General features: G+C 41.6%; 1 protein-coding gene across 1 annotated transcript in view; it reads right to left on the bottom strand.

Annotated features, from left to right (window-relative positions):
• Nucleotides 1–306: 306 nt before the first annotated feature.
• Nucleotides 307–25,740, bottom strand: part of cfap91 (cilia and flagella associated protein 91) — a 94,245-nt gene continuing 68,811 nt past the window's right edge. The window contains exons 11-18 of the mRNA XM_072585303.1: nucleotides 23,044–23,160; nucleotides 10,485–10,556; nucleotides 9,398–9,544; nucleotides 8,401–8,622; nucleotides 7,658–7,806; nucleotides 6,701–6,792; nucleotides 4,182–4,368; nucleotides 307–1,701 (exon numbers count right to left, since the gene is read on the bottom strand). Coding sequence (XP_072441404.1) covers nucleotides 4,187–4,368; nucleotides 6,701–6,792; nucleotides 7,658–7,806; nucleotides 8,401–8,622; nucleotides 9,398–9,544; nucleotides 10,485–10,556; nucleotides 23,044–23,160 — 981 coding nt within the window. The 3' untranslated portion in view covers nucleotides 307–1,701; nucleotides 4,182–4,186. The remainder of the gene's footprint in view (nucleotides 1,702–4,181; nucleotides 4,369–6,700; nucleotides 6,793–7,657; nucleotides 7,807–8,400; nucleotides 8,623–9,397; nucleotides 9,545–10,484; nucleotides 10,557–23,043; nucleotides 23,161–25,740) is intronic.

Below are 25,740 nucleotides of genomic sequence, written 5' to 3'. Positions count from 1 at the left end.
TCTTGTGATTACATTAGACAGACCCCAATTTGGTCCTTGGAACACTTCAACCCCAGGGCATCAATGTGGACTTCAACAGTTTCCTCATTTCCCCTTCCCCCACCTCACCCTAGTTCTAAACTTCCAGCTTAGTAACTGTCCCCATAACTTGTCCGGACTTGTCCTACCTGCCTATCTCCTTTTCCACCTATCGACTCCACCCTCTCCTCCTTGACCTATCACCTTCATTCCCTCCCCCACTCACCCATTGTACTCTATGCTACTTTCTCCCCACCCCCACCCTCCTCTAGCTTATCTCTCCACGCTTCAGGCTCATTGCCTTTATTCCTGATGAAGGGCTTTTGCCCGAAACGTCGATTTCGAAGCTACTTGGATGCTGCCTGAACTGCTGTGCTCTACCAGCACCCAATTTGCTGGCATCTACTTCACAGTCGGTTTGAGGTAATTAACAAAAGACTTTATTTGTAGAGTGGCGATAACATGATAAATCGTCTTAAGATACTTCACAGGAGCATTTTAAAACAAAACATGAGACCAAGCAACAGCTAGGTGGTATCCAGGACTGGCAACAGTTCCTTTCTGTACATGCCACTGGGAATAGTAGCAGCTATAGTAATGCATCATGCAGAATCTATAAGGAACAACAGGCCAATGATTAGTGAAGGCACGTTGGCGTTAATGGAGCTGGGGTAGCAGAGTTTTGGAAACAAGGGGACCTTTGATCATGCACGGAATGCTTAATAAAGAGGCATTTCACCCAGAATGATTGGTTTGCTGGGTAACTTTGGGAAGTGTGAAAAAATATAGTGACTCTCATCTGAGATGCCAAGGAACTGCAGTGCTAACTGGTGTCAACTGGTTCATTAGTGAAACTAATTGACATTCCATTTTCAGCCTCATCTGCCACCCAACTTATTTATGGGTGGTTTTGCTACCAGGAGACTGATGGATGACCTCACTTGATTAAATAGGCTCAACTTGATTAATTTTTGCTCAATAGGTCAGATGACCAAAAGGGTGGTTAAAGAAATAAGTTTTAAGGAATGTCTTAGTGAGGTGGAGAGATTTATGAAGGGAATTCCAGAATTTAAGGTCTGGGCAACTGAACATATGGTATAATACGGTGATTGAACTGAGGATAGTCAAAGGGTTGTGGGAAAAATGTAAACAACAGAAAGTGAAGTGTGAAGGTATAATGATGATGAGTATTTAAATATCAAGATACTGCTTAACAGGGAGCCCATATAGGGAGCATATGCATGGTAGGTGGAAGAGACTTGCTCTGGGTTAAGACTTATACATTTTTGGATAACGTTAACTTTACAGAGGACAGAATCTGAAGTATAAGCCAGATTGTATTACAGTGGTCAATTTGGATAAATAAAAGGTACAAATGGGAGCTTCAACAGAAGAGGAGTTGAGACAAGGCAAAGTTGGGCAGCATTACAGAGGTGAAAATAGGTGGTCTTCTGTGTTTGTTACACCTCATCTAACAAGTGCACAACAATGCTAGTTAAACATTTAGCTTTATTTTTTGTTCACATTCAGTATAATTATCAGAAACTTATGTCTACCTAATTAAGTATTGTGCAGTAGTGATAAAGTGCATGTGAGAAAAAAGAAATTATTATAGTCACTTCTCAGATTCTTCCTTTTTTCTTAAATATTCACGGTAGTGAATAACATTGTCACAGTATATATCTGAAAGAAAAGAACAGTTTCAATAACATTTTAAAATGCTCAAAAACACTTGCATTAATAAACTAAGCTGCAAATATGTAGCAATGATATCTAATATTTAAAACTTTTTTAAAAAAATTATGCTTTCCTTTAAAATCAGTTGAAAACTGTGTTTCTTTTTATTAGGAGTTATGAAACTGTAAATCTAAATTGAAAGCTCAAATAACACCATAAATGTTTTTTGTAGGATTATGGAACTCCCTCTTGAATTTTGCATGTGACTGGAACATTTTGTCTTGCTTTCATCATAATAAGTGCAAGAACATCAACTTTCAAATGAACAACAATTTATACTGCATGAAAAAACAATAGTGATAGTTTGACAAGTCAACTCTGGTTGAGGTTTTTCATTGAAAAATGTGGCAAGAAAATATTGTGCCACACACTGGTTTAATTTTGAAAAAAAAGACAATGCCTGGACATGTTCCTTTTTCCTGCAGAGAATAGGTTCTTGCATATGAATACATGTTTCTGAAACTTTATGAGCTTTTAGCCAATGATGAAGTGGTAAGCGGTGGGACAATTCAGGAAAATGAAAATTCAAAAGCAGCAAAAGGAATATCAAGATTATAGGATACAGGAACAATTTAGGGAAAATTAAATAGAGCAGAGGTCAGGAAGGGCAGAAAGCTTGACAAAGGTAAAAATGTACCAGTGACTAAGGTGACATTAAGGGCAAAGAAACAGGAAAAAAACTTTAAAACTTTAAAGGCACTGAATCTGAATACACTAAATAGTATAACAAAATAGACAAATTAAAAAAGGAGAATTATTGGCATTGAACTAATACACATTTGATGTGGCTGCACTGCCGGCAAGGTTGGGAACTAAATATCTCATGATGTTCAAACCCTGGAAAACATTACCATCATTGTAATTTGTTGAAATGACCATATCTCAGCAATCAATGTGTAAAATCAATTTGTGTGGCACCAAGAAACAACAAAGTGAATGAAATACTGGTGATTACTTGCCCGTAAAAGGAATTGCAATGTTGGCCAGAATTTAAATCAGGGAATTAGAGGTCCATGTAACAAGGGAAATATTCATGAGAACTTTAATTAAGAAAAATTTTCTCAAACCAAATTTGTATTAATAATGTGAAGGGGAAAAGCTTATGGAATAGGTATATAAAATGTTTCTAGTGTTCTATATCAATATGTGAAGGAGTGAATTATGAAACGGGCTATTTTATCTAATATTGTACAATGAAAAATAAAATAATAAATTAAGTACCTAATAAAGGAGCATCTTTATCCATCCAGGGATAAATATTTTCTGTAAACTCGTTCATGGAAATGTCATGGGTGTTGCTGGTGAGGCCAGCATTTATCACCTCTCCCAAACTGCCCAGATGCAGTTAAGAGTCAACCACATTGCTGTGGGGTTGAAGTCACACATGAGCCAGATCAGATATGAACAACAAATTTCCTTCTCTAAAAGGCATTAATGAACCAAATGAATTTTTAACACCAGGCAGCTATGGTTACATGATTAGTTCAGTTTTTAATTCTAGACATTTTTTCATTGTTGAATTTAAATTTCACCATCTGCTGTGATGGGATTTGAAACCATGGGCCCAGAGAATTAGCCTGGAGCTGTGGATTATCTGCCCTCTTAAACAGAATTTAATGAGTCTGATAATGATTTAGTTAAATCAGATACTAAGGTCTTCAATCTGAACCAAGCAAACAATGTAAATATAAGGATCGAATTAGCTGAGGTAAATTGACAACTCCATTAAAAGGTGCAGTAGTAGATAAGCAATAGTGAACACTTCAGGAAGAGTTATTATATAGACCAGCAAGTGAAACATGTACAGTAGGTGTGAGAGTAGGAAGATTTTAGAATTCAAAGGATGACCAAGAAATTAATAAATGAAAACAGAATGAGTAAGCAAGAGGCAGCAAAATATTGGAATGGTTTCTATAGCAATGTAAAAAGGAAGAGATTTGAAAATGTAAACACGGACGCATTAGATAAACCCCTTTAATGCTATAGAAATTCATTTTTGTTGCCCCCTGCCACCTCCCACCACCTGAGCAGAGGATCCTAAGTGGGTCTTTTTAAATGCCCACCTCAATATGTGCTGCCCTGGATGCAGATTAGATATACCACTCTAACACATAATCGCTCCCACCCTGACTGAAGGTTGCACCATTCACAGTCATCTTGCAAGGCAGGAGTGACAAGCTGGGAAATTTCCTGACTCGTGCTAATTGCCATGATTGTGCTCTCTCTCTCTCTCTACAGGTGGTGCCAGTCCTGACAATCATGCTTTTTCTGAATTTTCTGTTTCAGTTTCAGATTTTCAGCATCTGCAATATTATGCTTTAGTAAAACAAAAACAAATTCTATAAGCTACTTGTCATACCACAAGTGAAAATTGCACGCTATTCCCCTTTCCTCATCTCAGATGCAGATTTAAAACTTTATTGTACCTCACTTAAGATCCTTGTGTCTCCTTCATCATCTCTTTTTCAACTTCAGTCAGTACTTGGTCCAGGATGTCTGTTGCAGCACTGCTGGATGCTGATACAGCTGGAGCTGCATTGGTCATGATATGTTCAGCCTCATTATGAATAATGCGGTGGGCAACAAGGAGATGCCTACTTTGAAAGTGCTTTACTGTTGGATGAAAAGACCAATTATTCTTGTTTGAAATTCTAAAGCAGCATGTAACATATTTATGAAATGGCAAAAACCTTCCTTGATAAAAAAAAAATCTCAATTACATCCAGTTAAGTTTACTGCATTGGGAAAACTGTCCACTTCCAATGGCATTTATGATTGCTGATCCTTTACAAAGAAAGCAGCTGCTTATAGTTTTACCTGCTAATCTCTTATAAAAGCCATCCAATGATATAAGTAGTACACAACACTAAAATAAAAACACATTCTAGTGTTTCATTTTCAGTCAATTCTCATTAATTTTACTGGGACCATCAGCAACGATATAAAGAAAAATATTTAGGAATGATAATAGTTTCCTAATGATATTGAAATAAAGAAAATAAATTGCATGCATTATAAAATGGTCTCGCTCTCAAAATCACAATGTAGGATTCTTGGATCTTATACCAAATAGGAAGATAGGAGGCAAGCTATCGAATTCAAAAATCCTTTTGTTAATAAATCCAAACTGAATGATTTTCAAAAATAAACAGGTATATAATGTGACAAGTAAAAGTGCAAAATATCTCAGGAAAAATTTTAAACAGTACGGCTCATGAACCAGGAAGAGCAGGAGTATATCCCTCAGATCACCTGTAGTCCCTGCAGTAGACAAACTCCACCTTTGGACTGATTTCTTTCTACACGTATCCTCCATTGGTACTCCTACTACTTTCTCTCAATTTCTACCAACCGCTCCAAAGAGCCCCTTGTTAATGGAACCTCAAGTCTCCCATCATTCCCAATTTTCTGTCCTGATGTCCCTTTGAACTAAAATCTTTCTCAACTTACTAATCAATATCCTTTCAGAAGGTTACCTTGCCAGCCCCACTGACCTTGTTGCTCCCCAGCCTCTTGTGACTCATCCCTGTAATCTTTATGCCAAGCATCTCCCCTATGATGTTGTATTGCGTGGCACTATCATATGTTCAGTGGATTCATAACACACATTGCAGCTCAAAGTTGAGCAAACCATGAAGTTCTCAGGGCCATCGACAGCAGCAAAATTGTATTCAACCACAATCTGTAGCCTTATGGCTAGATATGATGGTAATGGTTGAGTAAAGGGTATGCGAAGGTATCAACCCTCATCAAAGAAGGGTGCAGGAGGATATGTCAGTAGTAGCCTTGGTCATACCTGAAAATGAAGGGTCAACCTGGTGAAAGTACAACACAGGATTACTTACACATCAAAAAACAGAAATACTATGCAACAGAAAGAGCTGACAAGTACCCTACCAATGGATCAGCTCAAAGTTCTGAATAATGATGGACAATTATAGAAGTAACAGCAAAAAGAGGCTCCACAAATATCCTCACCTTCAATTATGGGGGGGGCAACACTGAAATGGAAGGTACAAGCCTGAAGCATTTGCAACCACCTCAGCCAGAAGTGTGGAGCAGATAATATCTGTCCGCCTCTTCCTGCAATAATACAGCTAGTGCTGAAGACTTGAACTCCAGAAGTAGCTACACCCCTAGCTAGATTGTTCCAGCACAGCTGCAACAGTGGGAGCATTCAACAAAAATATACCTGGACTATACATTCAGGGACAGTGGCAGGTTCAAGGTTGAGAATTTACTGCCTCCACTACCAATTCAGTACTGTCCGATGAAGGGAGGTGAGACAAATGGAGTTTTTCTATGGAGTTTTGAAGAAAGATGGTGATCTTATTGAACCCCACAAAATAATTAAAGGATAAATTCTGAAGATGCAGGTAAGTTGTTTCACATTGTTTTAGAATCTAAACCCAGGAGACGCAATTTAAACATAAGGAGGATGCCACTTAGGTCCAAGATGAGGAGAAATTATTTTACTCAGATAGTTGCAAATGTTTGGAATTCTTGCCACAGAAGGCTGTGGGCATTCAGTCTTTGTATACGTTTAAACTAGAGCTTAATAGATTACTCAATACCCCTGACATATAAGGTTATGGGGATAGGATATGAGGACACCATCACTGACAAAATCTCCACCAACCTGCGCAGTATCTTGACTGGGAATCATAATCACTGTTACAGGATTATAATTTTGGAATTGCTTTTCCACCTAAACTGTGAATGTTCTACACAATGACATGGGCTGCAGTGGTTCAAGATGATGGCTCACCAACAGGTTTTCAATGGCAATTAGGGAACGGTAACAATTGCTGTTCCAGCCAACCTACTCACATGCCATGAAAGAGATGTTTCAATGTAAAGGAACACCTCCACTTTCTCCCACAGTTCCAGTTAATATGAAGGCTAAATTTCTCAGTCTCAATTTACACAAATGAACATTTCTTACCTCTTTCCCTCATTATTATTTTGTGTGCTTCTGGAATTAGAAAGCCATGGACCAATTCTGAAACAATCTCTTCCGCTTGTAATTCAGTTCGGCTAATGAAAAAATAAGACCAGATTTCTGTTAAGCAAAATAAATCACTACGATAATAAAATTCAGACCCACAGTGCCACCCGAAGAAGGTGAAAATCACATGGCCAGTGACTGTGAAGGAGAATGTAGTCATTAACCTCCATGTGTTGAGCTCCTGCTAGGCCAAAGCTAGAATATTTGCAACATTTTATAGTTTTCCACCCACTGTTATGTAAGGGAGCTAACTCTAGTGCACAATTCAAAGACAGCCAACAACAATTCACTTTCTTTTGCTAAAAAGCAGCACGCAGAATAAACAAGCCTGGAGTAGGCAGGATTGAGTACATCACATAATCTCTAGAGCGTGGAAAGAGGCCATTCGGCCCATTGAGACATCACCAACCATCCAAACAGCATCCCACCTAGATCCAGCCTCCAACCTTAACCCCCCCGTAATCTCACACTTACAATGGCTAAACTATTTAATTTACACATTCTTGAACACTGGGGCAATTTAGCATCGCCAATCCACCCAACCTGCACATCTTTGGACTGTGGGAGGAAACCCACGCAGATACAGAAAGAAGGTGCAACCTCCACACAGACAGTCACCTAAGGCTGGAACCGAACATCGGTCCCTGGAGCTGTGAGGCAGCAATGCTAACCAAGTTCAATGCAGAGAAATATGAAATAAAAAAAATTATATGAACCAAATCCTAAGTGATTAAATTAAAGAGGGATTTACATGAGCAAACAGATTTTAAAAGTATGAATGCAGTAGAAAAAGGTAAACAATTTTCTGATCTAACTTTTCAGTTTGTCTTTCCATCATAATACAATACACAGCTGAATTTTAACGAACTAAACAAGTAATAAATAACTACATACTGTTGTTCAAGGTTATAGGCAATATCATTGATTTCATCAGCCATTTTACGGATTTCTTGGCGTGCTTGATCCTCTGCTGTATCTTGCACAGACTTCAATAAGATATCCTCTAAATATGAGTCCACTGTGGTCTGGTGTACTTTAACAACCTGCTCCAGATAAAGATAACAGAAAATTACTTGAATTAAATGCCATAACTTGGCAAAAACAAATGAGTGAAAGGTTATATTCAAAATTTCCTGATAGAATTCTCACGTTTTGACCATGAAGATTGACATTAAACTTTTAGGCTTGGGAACTAGAATGTGTAGCATTCTGCAGTGGAAGCTTTAAGGTCAGCAAATGTCCCAAACAATACTTCTGGAGTGTTGCTCTATGTTGAGATGAGTGCTAGAATGCATCTGCCTGAATCATCAGAAGGAAAGCTTAGATTGTGATGTTAGTCAGCAGTTTTAACTGATTTGACTGTTGGATTGAAACTTGGAACTGTGCACCCCTAAAAATGATAGTGGCAATTACTTATAGCTGAACAGACTGCACAAGAGATCACCACCTAGTCTTGTTATTTAAAGGCACTGTTATTCAACTCTCAGATGAGATGTTTTCTAATTGATTTTACAGGTAAGCCTTAGGCATGTAGACAGTACATATAATAATATTAATTGATGATCTAAAAATAAAAATTCAAAATGACATTAATAATTACTTTGTTGGAATAAAGTTGTATATTACATGTGCCTGACCTGTTTGAAAATTTCATCTTCTTCCCTTCTGCGTCTTTCTTCTACTTGACGTAAACCACTTTCTTCTGCCTCTCTGATCCGACGGCGACGCTCAGCCAACATAACAATTGCATGGATGCGTCGTTCCTCTTGCAGCCGCAGCAGCTCCTTATTCAGGAAGTCAAACATGTCTGCGAGTATATGACCTTCGACATGTGAGAGATAATCTTCCATTGTAGAAAGCTGTAGCAAGAAAAAAAGCATTCATAATAATTGTAATAAATTAGTACAAGTCTGTTACAAAAGCAATTAACAGTACAGATTAATAATCTATGTTAACAGAATTTAACTGACTCTGACCCTTGTTTTTCTTGTTTAAATATCAATTTTAAATGAGCATTGTATGAATTGCTCATAAGAATTATGTATACACACAAATGTACTTGATAATTTATAACAGAAGCACCTGAAATAGAATAACCTGGGAATTCAATAATGAAGCATTCATTCTACACACTTAACATCGAAATCAAAGCCACCCAACTTGTGAATGGTGCTTGCATGTGTATTCTACATAGGAAGTGTACATATTGATATTGGCACACCTAACTATAGAGTGTATATAGAGTTCACACCTAAAACAGGATTAGGCACTTTGCATTTGCAAATACTGTGCCATTTCGTGTCTCTCTTACCAAATTGGTTTGTCCGGAATGCAACTGGTGCATTTCAGATATCTGTGGTCAAACCATAACCATAAAGGGTTCACAATAGACCACAAAATTATAATATTTTAAAATATTATTTAGCCTAATGTGTAGTCTTTATTATTTTCAACATCATTTAACAGATTTCATAAATATTTGCACCAAATAAATCAATAAGCCATTCATATTACATGACCATTATTTATATCTTTGTGGTTGGTCACCTAACGATAAAAAAGAAAGTATATCAATGTCTCAATAGAATTTATTTTCACTAAATATTATAAATATTACAAATCTGTTTGAGTTACCTTTTGCTGCTGTAGATTTCGTTCATATTGCAAGGCCAATATAGCCTGCATTTCTGCTTGCTTCAGAAGTTGTTTGTCCTCTTGGAGTGCATGGGTGGTGCGGAGTTCCTGAATCAGCTCTATACGCTTCTCTTTGCCTTCAAACATCTACGAGATTACGGACTACATTACTATTACTTCTTTTGATTTAGCCCCGGCTATCACATGTCAACATATTGGATGGCTGGAACAGCCAAACTGTGCAGACCAGCGAAACTTTCAGCATTGATGCCATTGTCAGAAATAGAAGTTAAGTGAAATAAGTTGGATGCTCTTCACACCCATTATGCAATGTTTTACTGCTGCATAGCTTTACCCAACTTCAGAACTGAAAATCCTCTTGCTTTTGTTTAAGTAACTAAGGCACTAAGTAGAGCACATGCCCCTGCCATGTTCTGTTAATTTAATGTTTTTAAAATTACACAGATGTTTGTGGAGGATTTCCCTGCCTATGTTGATATTCTGTAATCAAAAAATCTAAAAACAATCCAGTGTTTCCATTTCACTGAGGAAGCTACAGGCAGGGCAACCTACAACCAACAACCTGCTCTGAAAATTCTACTGAGATTTGACAGCTGTAACAAATTCTAACAGCAGCTGAGAAAATCCTAAACATTCTAAAACAATGACATTCTAAATCAAACAACACGTAACATTCTAAAAGATAAAGTCAACTGGCCCTATTTCCTAATATTAGCAAGTGGATCATTTAAAAACGGAATCTAGGATCTGGCTCCCGATCAGTATAAACGTTTGCCAAAAACTAACCACTTTTCCTTGGGCCACATTTTACCTGTGTACCAAGTTTTATTAAAATCCATCCATTTCTTCATTTTTTTGAGATATGTTATTTACAGTTAAAGATAATGAGACAGGAAAATGTTACCTCCACTTATTTCAGTGACAGAGGTAATAACATGGCACACAGATCTGCTGTGCTCTTACCTCAGTTTACAGAGTTCACTTCCTCAAAGTACACAATGCTACATGAATTGATAAATTTAGTTCATGTTTATTTCAATCTATAAAGACTCCATAGAAGACTTACCATATTCTGAACAGTCCTTCCTCTTATTAATTTCTGCAGATAAATGATAGCTAGATATCTTTCCTCTTCACCCTTAAATAGAGAAATTAGAACAGATACTGTATGTCTCAGTGAAGGTGTTGCCCATCATAGTGAATCTCTAAACAATAGCATGGAGTTTAAAACAGCTTGCAGGATCCACTCTGATATTAACTGGATTTACTTATATTAATTTAAACATCATTAAATATTTGCCAATATGCTACAGTATTGCAAAACTACATTGATTATAAAAAGAGGAATAAAGTAGTAGAAGTTATTATTGACCAGACCAAACCACTTCAAACTATTCAGAAGATAGGGTGGAGATTAACACTTTCTTATTTTAAAGGTAAATGTAAGGTGTTGTGTTCCAGATGCAGTTCAATTAGTTCAAACTATTGGATTTAAAGCAATATTTCAAGCAATTGGATTTAAACACATTTTATTCATGCACTATAGCTATAATACAGTAAAAGGAAGGAAGGAATTGGAATAATTTAATTCTATTGAAAAACTTAACAGAACTATAGATACAGTAACTATTATTAATTAGCTATTCCAATATAGAAACATCCTGTAAACAAGCCATTGGCAAAAGCCAAATTCAGAAAACAGATAGTCTCACATGTTCTCCAATCCAGAAGGAAGGAACATTAAAAGATGATTCTGAGAGAGAGAGAGAGAGAACTGCAGCTTGCAGCTGTAGCAAAGTGTTATGACACGGTGGTGAGTCCTTCTGTTAATTAAACCAAGCACCCAGAATAGCTCATCTCGCCTTGTTACCTGTTAAAGTATGAGTGACAGAGAACTCCCAAGTTCCACTACCTAAAGAAAATAATATCAATTTATTCTTAAACTCTCATAGTGAACATTAAACAACTATTCACAACTTTAAGCTCCCCTTTCTCTGAGCTGCTATTACCTGCCTCCAACATTATAACAATATACTGTTCCAACAAAACACTTAAAATTACATCAACTTAATTTCAAAACCATACAACAGCTGTCATCTGCAGTATCTGTCTTCTTCTGGCTGAAGATCTCCCGGGGTCATCTTCTTTCTTTTTACTATGCAGATGTTTAATATGAAAAAGGTACCTTTAGAGAGACTTCTGAATTTTTCCCCATTTAGAAAATAGTCCATGCTTCTATTCATCTTACCAAAGTGCATGACCTCACACTTTCCCACATTGTACTCCATCTGCCACTTCTTTTCCCACTCTCCCAATCTCCAAATCCTTCTGCAGCCTCCCCGTTTCCTCAATACTCATGTCCCTCTACCTATCTTTATATCATCGGCAAACTTAGCCAGAATGCCCTCAATTCCTTCATCTAGATTATTAAGTGTATAAACTGAAAAGTTGTGATCCCAACACTGAGCCTTGCAAAACACCACTTGTCACTGGCTACCATCCAGAGAAAGAACATTTCATCTCCACATTTCATCTTTGCTTTTTGCCAGACAGATAATCTTCTACCCATGCCAGCACCTTGCCTCTAACACCATGGGCCCATATTTTACTGAGCAGCCTACCCTGTAGCACCTTGTCAAAGGCCTTCTTGAAGTCCAGGTGGATAGTATCCATTAGAATTTCATGGCCTAAACTGCTCTTTACCTCCTCAAAGAATTATAGCAGATTTGTCAGGCATGACTGCCCCTTGATGAAACCACGCTGATTTTGCCCTATTTTACCATATACCTCCAAGTATTCAGAAATCTCACCCTTCACAATGGACTCCAAAATCTTACCCACAACCAAAGTTAGGCGAATCAGTGTGTAATTTTCCATCTTTTGCCTTACTTCGTTATTAAATAGGGGTATCACATTAGTGAATTTCCAGTCCTCTGGGACCCTTCCTGACTCTAGTGATTCCTGAAAGATCACCACTAATGCCTTCACTATCTCTTTTAGGCCCCTGGGGTGTAGTCCATCTGACCCAGGCGATTTATCCACCATCAGCTCATTCTAATCTTGCAAGTTTGACAGTGTTTGCAAAAACTTGCTTCCACAGCCATATCTCATTCCTCAGTTCTTGCCTCCAGCTCAGACCCACTGCATGTGGTTTCCAACTGAAGTTTTATCCTACGTGTTTTGAATCTGCTCAGGATTGTAGGAATGCCCATGACGTATAAGGTTCCTCAGATCACTGTTCTTGCTGCATCCTGTGATTCATACTCAATGTCATGTGTTGCCATATGCTCACTCTTGACCTCTCTCTGTCCATCAACACTACTTTGTGCTATCTCAGAGCTGCCATGGCCCACCAATACAGTGGAGAGTATTGCAAACAATTTGACAATGAGATCTGAGGCCTAATGTCAGGACCCAAAACTTATTTTTAAGTAATAAGATTTATACAATTTGTCTTCATCATTTAACCCTTTAAACCAGAGAATAGTGCTTGTGAATTTATGTCTCCTCTTCTCAAAGCCAGCATATCTTTCCTCAGTATCTAGTGTATGACTGAAAGATCTCATTCACATTTGCAATTCAACCTTCTTAAGTTAAAGTAGCTGAGGAAGGATATGAGTGGAGTGATGTACAGCACAGAAACACATCCTTTGGTCTAACTCGTCCATGCCGACCAGATATCCTAACCTAATCTAGGTCCATTTTCCAATACTTGGCCCATACCCCTCTAAACCCTTCCTTATTCATATACCCATCCAGCCTCCACCACTTCCTCTGGCAGCTCATTCCATACAAGACTACCCTCTGTGTGAAACTGTTGCCCCTTAGTTCCCTTTTATATCTTTCCCCTCTTACCCTAAACCTATGCCCTCTAGTTCTTGACTCCCCCACCACAGGGAAAATACCTTGTCTATTTATCCTATCTATGCCCCTCATGATTTTATATATTGCTACAAGGTTATCCCTCAGCCTCTGATGCTCCAGGGTAAACAGGCCCAGCCAATTCAGTCTCTCCCTATAACTCAAATCCTCCAACCCTGTCAACATGCTTATAAATCTTTTCTGAATCCTTTCAAGTTTCACAACATCCTTCCAATAGGAAGGAGACCAAAATTGCACACAACATTCCAAATGTTGCCCAACCAATGACCTCCCAACTCCTATACCTAATGCTCTGACCAATAAAGGAAAGCATACCAAACACCTGCTTCACTATTCTATCTACCTGTGACTCTACGTTCAAGGAACTATGAACCTGCAGTCCAAGGTCTCTTTGTTCAGCAACATGTCCCAGGACTTTACCACTAAGTGTATAAGCCCTGCTCTGATCTGCTTATTCAAAATGCAGCACCTTGCATTTATCTAAATTAAACCCCTCTGCCACTCCTTGGCCGATTGGCCCATCTGATCAAGATCCCATTGCACACTGAGGTAACCTTCTTTGCTGTCCACTACACCTCCAATTTTGATGTCAACTGCAAACTTACTAACTATAACTCCAATGTTCACATCTAAGTCATTTATATAAATGATGAACACACTGATTCTTGTGGCACAACACTGGTCCCAGGCCTCTAGTCTGTAAAGTAATCCTCCATCACCATCCTCTGTCTTATACCTCCGAGTCAGTTCTGTATCCAAATGGCAAGTTCTCCCTGTATTCCATGAGATCTAAACTTGCTAACCAGTCTTCCATGAGGAACCTTGTTGACCGCCTTACTGAAGTCCATATAGATCTCATCTACCGCTCTGCCCTCATCAATTTTCTTTGTTATGTCTTCAAAACACTTAATCAAGTTTATGACACATGATTTCCCACGTACAAAGCCATGTTGACTATCCCTAATCAGTCCTTGCCTTTCCAAATACATGTACATCCTGTCCCTCAGGATTCCCTCCAACAACTTGCCCACCATTGACATCAGGCTCACCGGTCTATAGTTCCCTGGCTTTTCCTCATCACCTTTCTTAAATAGTGGCACCACATTAGCCTATCTCCAGTCTTCAAGCGCCTCAACTGTGATTATTGATGATACAAATATCTCAGCAAGGGGCCCAACAATCACTTCCCTAGTTTCCCACAGAGTTCTAGGGTACACCTGATCAGGTCCTGGAGATTTATCCACCTTTATGCATTTCAAGACATCCAGCACCACCTCCTCTGTCATATGAAGAAGGAAATGGATATGGAAGGGAATGCTGTAAGAGGATGACCAAAGAGTTAAAGAGAAATGGAGGAGATAAAACAAGGAAATACCATGTGCCCCAAAGCCTGTTTAAATTCCAGGCTTCGATTGTTATGTGGCAAATAATATTTGTGCCATACAAGTATCAAGCAATGACCGCTTCTTAAAAATAGAGACTCTAGGCACCACCTCTTGACATTGAATGGCATTTCCATCACTGAATCACCCATAATTAACATCCTGGAAGTTATCATTGACTAGACACTGAACTAGTCCAATCACAAAGAACAGGTTAGAAGCATAGAATTTTCCCAGAAGGGAATTCTCCATGCAACTCACCTCCTGTCTCCCAATGTCTGTCCACCATTTGCATGCATGAGTTCCGAATGTGAAAGAATATTCGCCACTTGCATAGATAACTGCAGCTCCAAGAACACACAAGCTTGACACTGTTGAGCAGGGGTCTGTGTTGAGACCATAACTATTTATGTTACACATCAACAATCTGGACAAAGGAACCAAAGGCATTGTTGCTGAGTTTACAAATGACACGAGGATAGGTGGAGGGAAAGGTAGTGTTGAAGGACTTGGAGAGACTAAGAGACTGGGCAAAGAAGTGACACATGGAATACAATGTGGGAAAATGTGATATTATGCACTCTGATAGGAAGAATAGAGGCTATTTTCTAAACAGGGAAAGGTTTCAGAAATCTGCAACACAAAGAGACTTGGGAGTCTTAATTTAGGATTCTCTTAAGGTTAACGTGCAGGTTTGGTTGGTAGTTAGGAATATTATGGACTCCGCCAGACCACATTCTTAAGCAGGCAGCCCAGACCATAACTTTCCAATTTATTTCAGTAAGTGTACAATGAAAATTACCCGGAATAAGTTAGCGAGGTTGACTACCAGATTTAAAACAGACAAAAATTTTATTCACAAAATTACACAATGAAACGTGAAGAATAGAATAAAGAACCTCTACAGGACTCAGTCTATCCAAATGAGACTTAAGTACACTGTTCCAAATACAGTGGAAACTCAATTATCCAAACGAGATGGGCGGGCACCATTTCGTTCGGATAATCGATTATTCGGAAAATCAATTAAATGCCTTTGCTCTGAGGCTCGGAGTTTTAAAGTCTGCTCTCCATTCAGGAAACTAACAGCAGCAACACAGCGTGCGATATCCCACCCCCAACACCGGCCCTCTTGATTCCCCCCACTCCCCCACCAAAACCTTCCAACACCACCCCTGAACCCCCTCCAACCCCGCCCCCCTGCTCCCCACCCGGTCCAACCCTGCCCCCTGCCCCCACCCCGCCGCGCCGCCCCCACCCCCCCCCCCCAGCACTAAGCACGCGAGCTACCGCTCCCCCGTCCCCTCTCCAAGGCATCCAGACTGGATACTAACAAGACTGCTGCTGCTGCCTTTGTGGGGTAAGTCTCCAAATAGTGCACAGACACGGGGCGTGTTAGGGTACAGCCCTATATAGAACTCCAGAGAAAGTGTGGGGAGAGAGGGAGGGCAGGGGATCAGTCATATGGAGACTGTGCCTGTTTAATCACTGTCAACAAAAGATGCGTTCACTGCTAGAAGCACATCTTTGATGTAATGTTTCTATCGGGACCTCGAGATCTCCTTCGGATAATCCGATTTTTGGATAATTGGTATTCGGATAATCGAGTTTCCTCTGTATACACAACTGTCCCAAGAAGCAAACCCCCTTTAAAACACAGTACAACAAAAGGATCAGATGCTTACAGGTTGAAGGTAGAAGAGCAAAAGAGAGAGTTTCCACACAGCTCACTGTTGAACTCCCAACCAGTACAGGACTGAACTAAACCGCTCAGCTAGAGCGCTGACCACTCCCCTTTCATTCTACAGGTCACTTCTAAAATAAGACCACTTTGGTTTGAAGTCTCATCTGTTTACATATAAACAAAGGACTTAAACATTTAATGGTAAGGTCCTAGGGAGTGTTGCTGAACAAAGAGACCTTGGAGTGCAGGTTCATAGCTCCTTGAAAGTAGAGTCGCAGGTAGATAGGATAGTGAAGAAGGCATTTGGTATGCTTTCCTTTATTGGTCAGAGTATTGAGTACAGGAATTGAGAGGTCATGTTGCAGCTGTACAGGACATTGGTTAGGCCACTGTTGGAATATTGCATACAATTCTGGACTCCTTCCTATCAGAAAGATGTTGTGAAACTTGAAAGGGTTCAGAAAAGATTTAGAAGGACATTACCAGGGTTGGAGGATTTGAGCTATCGGGAGAGACTGAACAGGATGGGGCTGTTTTCTCCGGTGCGTCGGAAAATCAGGGGTGACCTTATAGAGGTTTACAAAATCATGAGGGGCATGGATAGGGTAAATAGGCAAAGTCTTTTCCCTGGAGTCAGGGAGTCCAGAACAAGAGGTCATAGGTTTAGGGTGAGAGGGGAAAGATATAAAAGAGACCTAAGGGGCAACTTTTTCACGCAGAGGGTGGTACGTGTATGGAATGAGCTGCCAGAATAAGTGGTGGAGGCTGGTACAATTGCAACATTTAAGAGGCATTTGGATCGGTATATGAATAGGAAGGGTGCGGAGGGATATGGGCCGGGTGCTGGCAGCTGGGACTAGATTGGGTTGGGGTATCTGGTCGGCATGGACGGGTTGGACCGAAGGGTCTGTTTCCATGCTGTACATCTCTATGACTCTATAAAAGGCCTCATAAAATCCTTTACATCTCAGTAGCAAACCAGACTGATCAGAGCCCAGCCTGGTTTGTTACCCCTCTGAAGAAAATCAAGAATAGAGCATCCTTGTGCCAAGGAACAGCTTTTAGAAAAAAAAGGAACTAGCTTTGTGTCAGGAAGGCAAATGCAATGTTGACTTCATTTTAAGTGGGCTAGAATACAGGAGCAGAGATGTACTGCTGAGGCAGTATAAGGCTGGTCAAGCTGCATTTGGAATATCGTGAGCAGTTTTGGGCCCCGTTTCTTAAGGAAGGATGTACTGGCCTTTGAGGGGGTCCAGAAGAGGTTTACAAGAATGGTGCTGGGGATGAAAGACTTGTCATTTGAGGAGCAGGTAAGGACTCCAGGTCTGTACACAATGGAGTTTAGAAGGATGAGGGGGGAATCTCATTGAAATTTACAGAATACGGAGAGGCCTGGATAGAGAAGATGAGTAAAAGAGACTAGAACCTAAGGGAACAGCATCAGAGAGAAGGCATGACCCTTTAGAACTTCAATGAGCAGCCATTTCTTTAGCCACAGGGTAGTTAATCTGTGGAACCCATTGCCAGAGGACTGTGGGGGCCAAATCATTGAATATATTTCAGCGAGATAGATAGGTTCTTGGATTGGTAAGGTGATCAAGGGTTATGGATGGAAGGTAGGAGAATGGGGTTGAAAAATATTTTGATTGAGTGACGGCCTAATTCTGTTCCAATGTGTTATGGGTCTTCTGGTCACTTGACTGGCACTCCAGTCAACCCACCTTCAACAATCACTTCCTTCTCCACCAACATGCAGGAGCAGCAGGATGCACCATCTGCAAGCTGCACTGTTGTAACTCATCAAGGCTCCTCCAATAGCACCTTACAAACCCATGACCTCAACCGCTTAGGGCACAGATAAATGTGAAATCTATTATCTGCAAGTTCTCCTCTAAGTTACCCACGATCCTAATTTAGAACTATATCACCATTCCTGCACTGTCACTTGGTAAAACTCCTTGAACTTTTTTCATAACAGCGCTGATGATGTTCTTGCACCCCAAGGACTGCCTCGGTTTAAGAATCAGCTCAATACCACCTCCTCTAGAGCAATTAGGGATAAGAAATAAATACTGGTCCAGTCATCAAAACCCACATCCCACACAACAAATAAATATATGACATGTAAATAATGTAAAATCACCATAGCCTTACCAAACTATAGAGCTGCTCTCTCAGAGAGGCATGATAGGTAGTGGTTGAACCCAAGTGTCAGCAAGAGGGGAGACTGAGAAGGACAGTCCTTCAGAATAATCTCAGGTGATGTTGGAATTGAAACACTCTATCACTCTGCTTCGCAAACAGGGAGTAATTCCCCAGTTCTTCTTTGAAGTTCTAACTCATTACTGGATTGGAACATTATTGCTTAAGTACTGGTGTGAGATTTGGAAGAGGATGAGGGGAAAGCAGAGATGATTAGGGGGGCAGAGATGATTAGGGGGGCAGAGATGATTAGGGGGGCAGAGATGATTAGGGGGACAAACATGGGAATAGAACAGCAAAGTTGGAATGGGGGAGTGATCAGATTTTACCTTGCAGTAAACTGAGAATCTTTTTGGTGCTGCTTTCAGTTTATTGTGAACATTATTTGCTTCTTCCTTTCATCTGTTCAGTATGTTTAGAAGGGATTTCAAATTACTCATCAGATCCTGTGGTTTCCTGTGCTCATAAGGCATAATTTCACCTTACCTACAACTTCAGTTTATCTTTCTGAAATCTCTTCTGAGTTCCTTATTTTGCTTTGCTGAGTTCATGTCACCATCCATGTCAACTAGTTTTAAAATTTTTAATTAATTTGTAAGATTAGGCATTTTGAGTAATTTTTAAAAATGGCTCCTCAGATTGACAGTCACAGAGCCATACAGCACAGAAAAAGATCCTTTGGACCAAACAGTCTACACTAAGCATGTTCCCAAACTAAACTAGCTCCACCTGCCTGCCCTTGGTCCATATCCCTCCAAACCTAAAAAGGGTGTTTTAAAAATTGTTGCATGGATCCAAGGTGAATTACTATTCCTTTCCTTAAGGTGGCCCTCTCATGCTACATTATGCCATATGATATTACAGTTCTTCATCAACTGCAATACCTTTAGAGTCATGACTGATGTGCATTTTAAATACAGGTATACAGTAAGAGATTCAGGACTCAATTAAGTATTTCCTAAATGTTTTTCGAAAAGTTTTGCATTATTTCAAATGATACCACCCTGGAGTACAATCAAAGGACCAAATGGCCTACTCCACTTCCTAAGTCCTATCTTCCTAAAATACAAATTTAGTGGTAAGGTGCAGTTTGCTGAAGAATATTAGGGAGAAGAAAGGTAGATGGATTACAAGTTTAGAAATTACATTAGTTGACATCAAACAAAAAATTAGCACTTTTATCAATAATGGATGGTTGATCTAGTTATTTTGAAATGGCAAATAGATTAGCTTGATATGAATGTATTGCATAAGATCACTTACAACCCTAGTAAACCCAGTTAGAAATTAAAACCAAGAACTGTGAATGCTGAAAATCTGAAACAAAAACAGAAATTGCTGAAGAAACTCAGCAGGTCTGGCAGCATCTGTGCAGAGAAAGCAGAGTTAACCTTTCAGGTCCAGTGATCTGGAAATCAAGTGTTGTGAAGAAGTATCATTGGACCTGAAAAACTTGCTCTGGTTTTTCTTCACAGATGCAACCAGACCTGCTGAGTTTCTCCAGCAATTTCTGTTTTTGTTCCAGTTACAAAATATCCAGATTAACTACCTCAGTTTCCTATGGATTGATGGTACCTTTATCGTCTGGCACAGGATACAATGGGGACCATTTTACTCTCATTTTCAACTGAACAACAATGCTCAAAAAATAATTTTTTGGGGGCTCTTCTTGAGATTGTTCAAGATTACATTTTGAAGTTCAGTAGCCACATTTTCATTCTCATTAACTCTGCATTAAATGAAACGCAGTCATGGATTATCATTATCTATTGTATTGGTGTTGATAAATGGACTGACAGGAGAAGAACTAAAATAATTAATTAATATCTTCAGTAGTTATCAACCTGCCATCAAATTTATAGCCACAGCAGACAAACAAATCACAAATTTCATAAAAAAACAATATTTAAATTGGCACAGGACAACACTCAGAAGGGGGCAAAAGTTTTTCTCAGTAATTGACATTCATTTTATATAAAATACATTCATTTGTAAACAGTTAATTGGCTGTGCCTTAATGTTTTCCTGGCACCAAGTTTTGCTATTCCTTTGTTGACACTCCAGACACCCCCCACATCCCCTTTGTAACTACTCGCCTCTTGCCTATTTCCCTCTTTGCAGTCACCTGCTTTCCTCCTCCCCCTTTTGTAACCACTCACATCTCTTCTATTCACCCCCTTTTTGCATGTACTCGCTTCTTTTTATTTTGAGCCACTTGCTTCTCTGCCTTTCTCTTTCCAGTCCTTTTTCAACCTTGCAGCATGTAGGCCCTGGTCAACAGGTTCACTTGCTGTCCCCACCAACCACAACCACAACCCCACCACCCCCTCCGCCCCACCACAACCCCACCACCCCCTACCACACTACCCTAAACACAACCACAGCACCCCCTCCATCCATCCACAACCACAGCACCCCCTCCACCCAACAGCCACACCAAATCCCAACCCAACCACAGCCAAGCCCACCCCACCCCCTCCACCCGACCACAGCCACCCCCCACCCCACCCCCTCCACCCGACCACAGCCACCCCCCACCCCACCCCCTCCACCCGACCACAGCCACCCCCCACCCCACCCCCTCCACCCGACCAGCCACCCCCCACCCCACCCCCTCCACCCGACCACAGCCACCCCCCACCCCACCCCCTCCACCCGACCACAGCCACCCCCCACCCCACCCCCTCCACCCGACCACAGCCACCCCCCACCCCACCCCCTCCACCCGACCACAGCCACCCCCCACCCCACCCCCTCCACCCGACCACAGCCACGCCCACCCCACCCCCTCCACCCGACCACAGCCACGCCCACCCCACCCCCTCCACCCGACCACAGCCACGCCCACCCCACCCCCTCCACCCGACCACAGCCACGCCCACCCCACCCCCTCCACCCGACCACAGCCACGCCCACCCCACCCCCTCCACCCGACCACAGCCACGCCCACCCCACCCCCTACCCCCCACTGAACCACAACCACCCCCTACCCCCCACTGAACCACAACCACCCCCTACCCCCCACTGAACCACAACCACCCCCTACCCCCCACTGAACCACAACCACCCCCTACCCCCCACTGAACCACAACCACCCCCTACCCCCCACTGAACCACAACCACCCCCTACCCCCCACTGAACCACAACCACACCGCCCCTCCACCCAACCACAACCACACCGCCCCTCCACCCAACCTCATCCACCCCACCAGCCCCTCCACCCAACTGCAACCATCCCCACATCAGCCCCTCCACTCTACCACAACCACCCCCCATGACCAACCCCTCCATCCAACCACAACTACCTGCCACAATCACCCCCAACCACCCCTCCACGCATCCACAACCACCCCCCAACAATCCTGAGACTTGACCTGCAAACCTGCACCACCAGCAGCCCCTCAATGCAACCGCAACCATCCCCAACCATCCCCACACCAGCCCCTCCACCCAACCGCAACCACCCCCCACCACCAGCTCCTGTACCCTACCACAACCACCCCCCACCACCAGTATCTCCACCCAACCACAACTACCTGCCACAATCACCCCCCACAACCAACCACAACCACCCCCCAACAATCCTGAGACTTGACCTGCAAACTTGCACCCTTCTGGACTCATTCTACTGACACACACTCAACCAGACTTGGCCTCAGAAGACCCACTCACTTAGGCAGATTCACTCTCCACAACTGACCTCACACTGTAGACCTGTTTCCCTAGCTTCACTCTACTACCCCACAACCACTCACCACACCCCCTCTTCTCCTCCCACCTCACCTCCGTTCCCCCTCCCCCCCCACAAGATCCTAGCCTTATACACTCTCCTCCTGCCACCACCCTATAGGTTCCTTCCCCAGTGGACCCCAGCAGGACAGACTCCCTCCCCTCACCCCAGCCTGTTCCTGCAGACACATTTTCACCAACTTGTTCAACTGCTGCTACTCACCTTCTCATCTCGATGCAGCTGGTGATTAGAGGAACAGCTCCTTTCAAAATTTCTCAGTTCCATGTAGGGTGACTTGTGTTTCTGATCAGCCTTTCCTGTGATAGATTTTTCCCTAAGTGATTCTGCTCAGTGCCCCATGTATTTTCAGTGCTTCTGAACACCATGACATACATATAAATTATCAGCACATTGGTGCATCTTACAAAATACAGAGTCATTTGCACCAGCATCCATCAAATTGAACTTACTTAAATCTACTGAGCTATTACGTTCCATAAAAGTCAGCAGGTCAGTATTACATCCAATGTAAGATGTGGTATGTACTAAAATATGAACAATCATTAATTTGGGACCCCAACTGGTGAATCTTTCTAAAGCCACAATTGAACCTTCTGGACAGTCTTTTCATAGACATGCATTAAAATCCATTTTAATTTTTTTATTCAAGTTGAAGATGAACAGTAGAAAATAAATTGTTAAAAACATACTTTCTTCTTTGAAAGGTAACATTATTTCCCTTACCTCAGGTGGTTGCTCAACAGTTGGCGTTGGGGGACGACGAACAGGTTTTAAAATCTTAAACAGGAAGCGAAGTGGCTTTTCTGGTTGTGCCCCTTTAAATTTCGCTTCCCGTATTGCCTGAATATTTTAGATATAAGATCTGTAAGTTTACAGTCTTTACTACTATTCTTTAAATCATCTATTCATAATTAGATTAAACAACAGTGATTCTTAAGGTATTTCTACTTCTTAATGTAAAAGATAAATCTTTTAGTCAATGATTAGTAGCACTACTAATATTTTCAAATCCTTTTTCACATGTGGTTATTAGAATAAGACAGACTGAGGAGAATAAGGAAATCTACAGAAGTAGATGTAAAATTAAGTGGAAACAGTGTTGGTGTCATGGTGCAATGATGACACACCCCTATCTGCATCAATGGAACTGAGGGGGAGAGGGTCAAGACTGTGAAGTTCCCAGGAGTGACGATAATCAACCATCTGTACTGGACCGCCTACATAGATATGATGATCAAGAAACTACAACGCCTGTTCCTCCTCAGGCAGCTTAGGAAATTTGGCATGTCCATTAAGAACCTTCACCAACTTTTATAGATGCACCACATGCATTCTATCTGGGTACATCATGGCTTGGTACAGCAACTGGTCTGCCCAGGACTGTAAGAAACTACAGAAAGTTGTGAACACAGCCCAGTCCTTCACAAGTGCCAACCTCCAGGTTGGGAGAGTGGTCCAGGAAATGGCTGATGGAATTTAACGTGAGCAAGTACGAGGTCTTGCACTTTGGCAAAAAGAATATAGGAATGGACTACTTTCTAAATGGTGAGAAACTTAATAAAGCCAAAGCACAAAGGGATCTGGGAGTGCTAGTCGAGGATTCTCTAAAGGTAAACATGCAGGTTGAGTCTGTGATTAAGAAAGCGAATGCAATGTTGTCTCTTATCTCAAGAGGGTTGGAATATAAAAGCAGAGATGTACTACTAAGACTTTATAAAGCTCTGGTTAGGCCCCATTTGGAGTACTGTGTCCAGTTTTGGTCCCCACACCTCAGGAAGGACATACTGGCACTGGAACGTGTCCAGCGGAGATTCACACGGATGATCCCTGGAAAAACAGGTCTAGCATATGAGGAACGGCTGAGGATACTGGGATTGTATTCGTTGGAGTTTAGAAGATTAAGGGGAGATCTAATAGAGACGTACAAAATAATACATGGCTTTGAAAAGGTGGATGCTAGAAAATTGTTTCTGTTAGGCGAGGAGACTAGGACCCGTGGACACAGCCTTAGAATTAGAGGGGGTCATTTCAGAAGGAAATGCGGAGACATTTCTTCAGCCAGAGAGTGGTGGGCCTGTGGAATTCATTGCCACGGAGTGCAGTGGAAGCCGGGACGCTAAATGTCTTCAAGGCCGAGATTGATAGGTTCTTGTTGTCTAGAGGAATTAAGGGCTACGGGGAGAACGCTGGCAAGTGGAGCTGTAATGCGCATCAGCCATGATTGAATGGCGGAGTGGACTCGATGGGCCGAATGGCCTTACTTCCACTCCTATGTCTTATGGTCTTATGGTCTCCCATCCATGGACTCCATCTACACCTCTCGTTGCTGTGGAAAGGCAGTCAACATCATCAAGAACCCCTCACCCCGATAATTAGATTAGATTAGATTAATTACAGTGTGGAAACAGGCCCTTCGGCCCAACAAGTCCACACCGACCCGCCGAAACGCAACCCACCCATACCCCTACATCTACCCCTTACCTAACACTAGGGGCAATTTAGCATGGCCAATTCACCTGACCTGCACATCTTTGGACTGTGGGAGGAAACCGGAGCACCCGGAGGAAACTCACGCAGACACGGAGAGAATGTGCAAACTCCACACAGTCAGTCGCCTGAGGTGGGAATCGAACCCAGGTCTCTAGCGCTGTGAGGCAGCAGTGCTAACCACTGTGCCACCGTGCCGCCCTCCATAATACTCTCCAACCTCTTCCATCAGGCAAAAGCTTAAACACACAAATTAATGGATTCAAGAACAGTTTCTTCCCTGCTGTTATTAGACTGCTGAATGGACTTTTCTAACTTCAAATCTAATATTAATCCTGCTTTTGTCATCTCCTGTGCCTCCCTCTGTCTAAACACCCCATGATCTGCATGTCCTTGTTTGTCATGATCAATCTATACTGCATGCGAAGAACAACTTTTCACTGTACTTAGGTGCATGTGACAACAATAAATCAAATCAAACCAAATGACAAGCCGACTCAGTGAAATGGTGTTAAGGTCGGAGGGGAGGCATCCCAGAATCCATTCCTCGTTCTGGCAATATTCACCACCGTGACAGTGAACAGGACATTGGTTTTGCTTTCGTCCTAATGAAGCCAATTAAATTAGAATAAATACTTGTTCAGAGTTTGACTAAGATGACAAGGGGTAATATCCCTTTAAGAGTTTGCTACTCGTCCTCTCCAAGAGTCTCAGGCAGAGGCACAGACCTGTCCAAATTCCAAGTATCCTGTCATACAAACACTGAACAATTCATTGACCATGTGTAGATGCAAATCCAGTGCGGCTGCTCAGGCCACACTTGTCAATAGCCTCCTGCAAATGGTCCTGCACAACAGTCAGAAGAGTATCCCTCACAGTTGGTGTCATGTTAAAGCAGTCACGGAAGGGTGTCCTCAGAGTCTGCATCATGGT

This window comes from Chiloscyllium punctatum, chromosome 15 (genome assembly GCF_047496795.1).
Source record: "Chiloscyllium punctatum isolate Juve2018m chromosome 15, sChiPun1.3, whole genome shotgun sequence".
Taxonomy (NCBI): Eukaryota; Metazoa; Chordata; class Chondrichthyes; order Orectolobiformes; family Hemiscylliidae; genus Chiloscyllium; species Chiloscyllium punctatum.
Note: the sequence above shows the minus strand (reverse complement) of the source record. Positions and strands in the feature narration are given on the sequence as shown.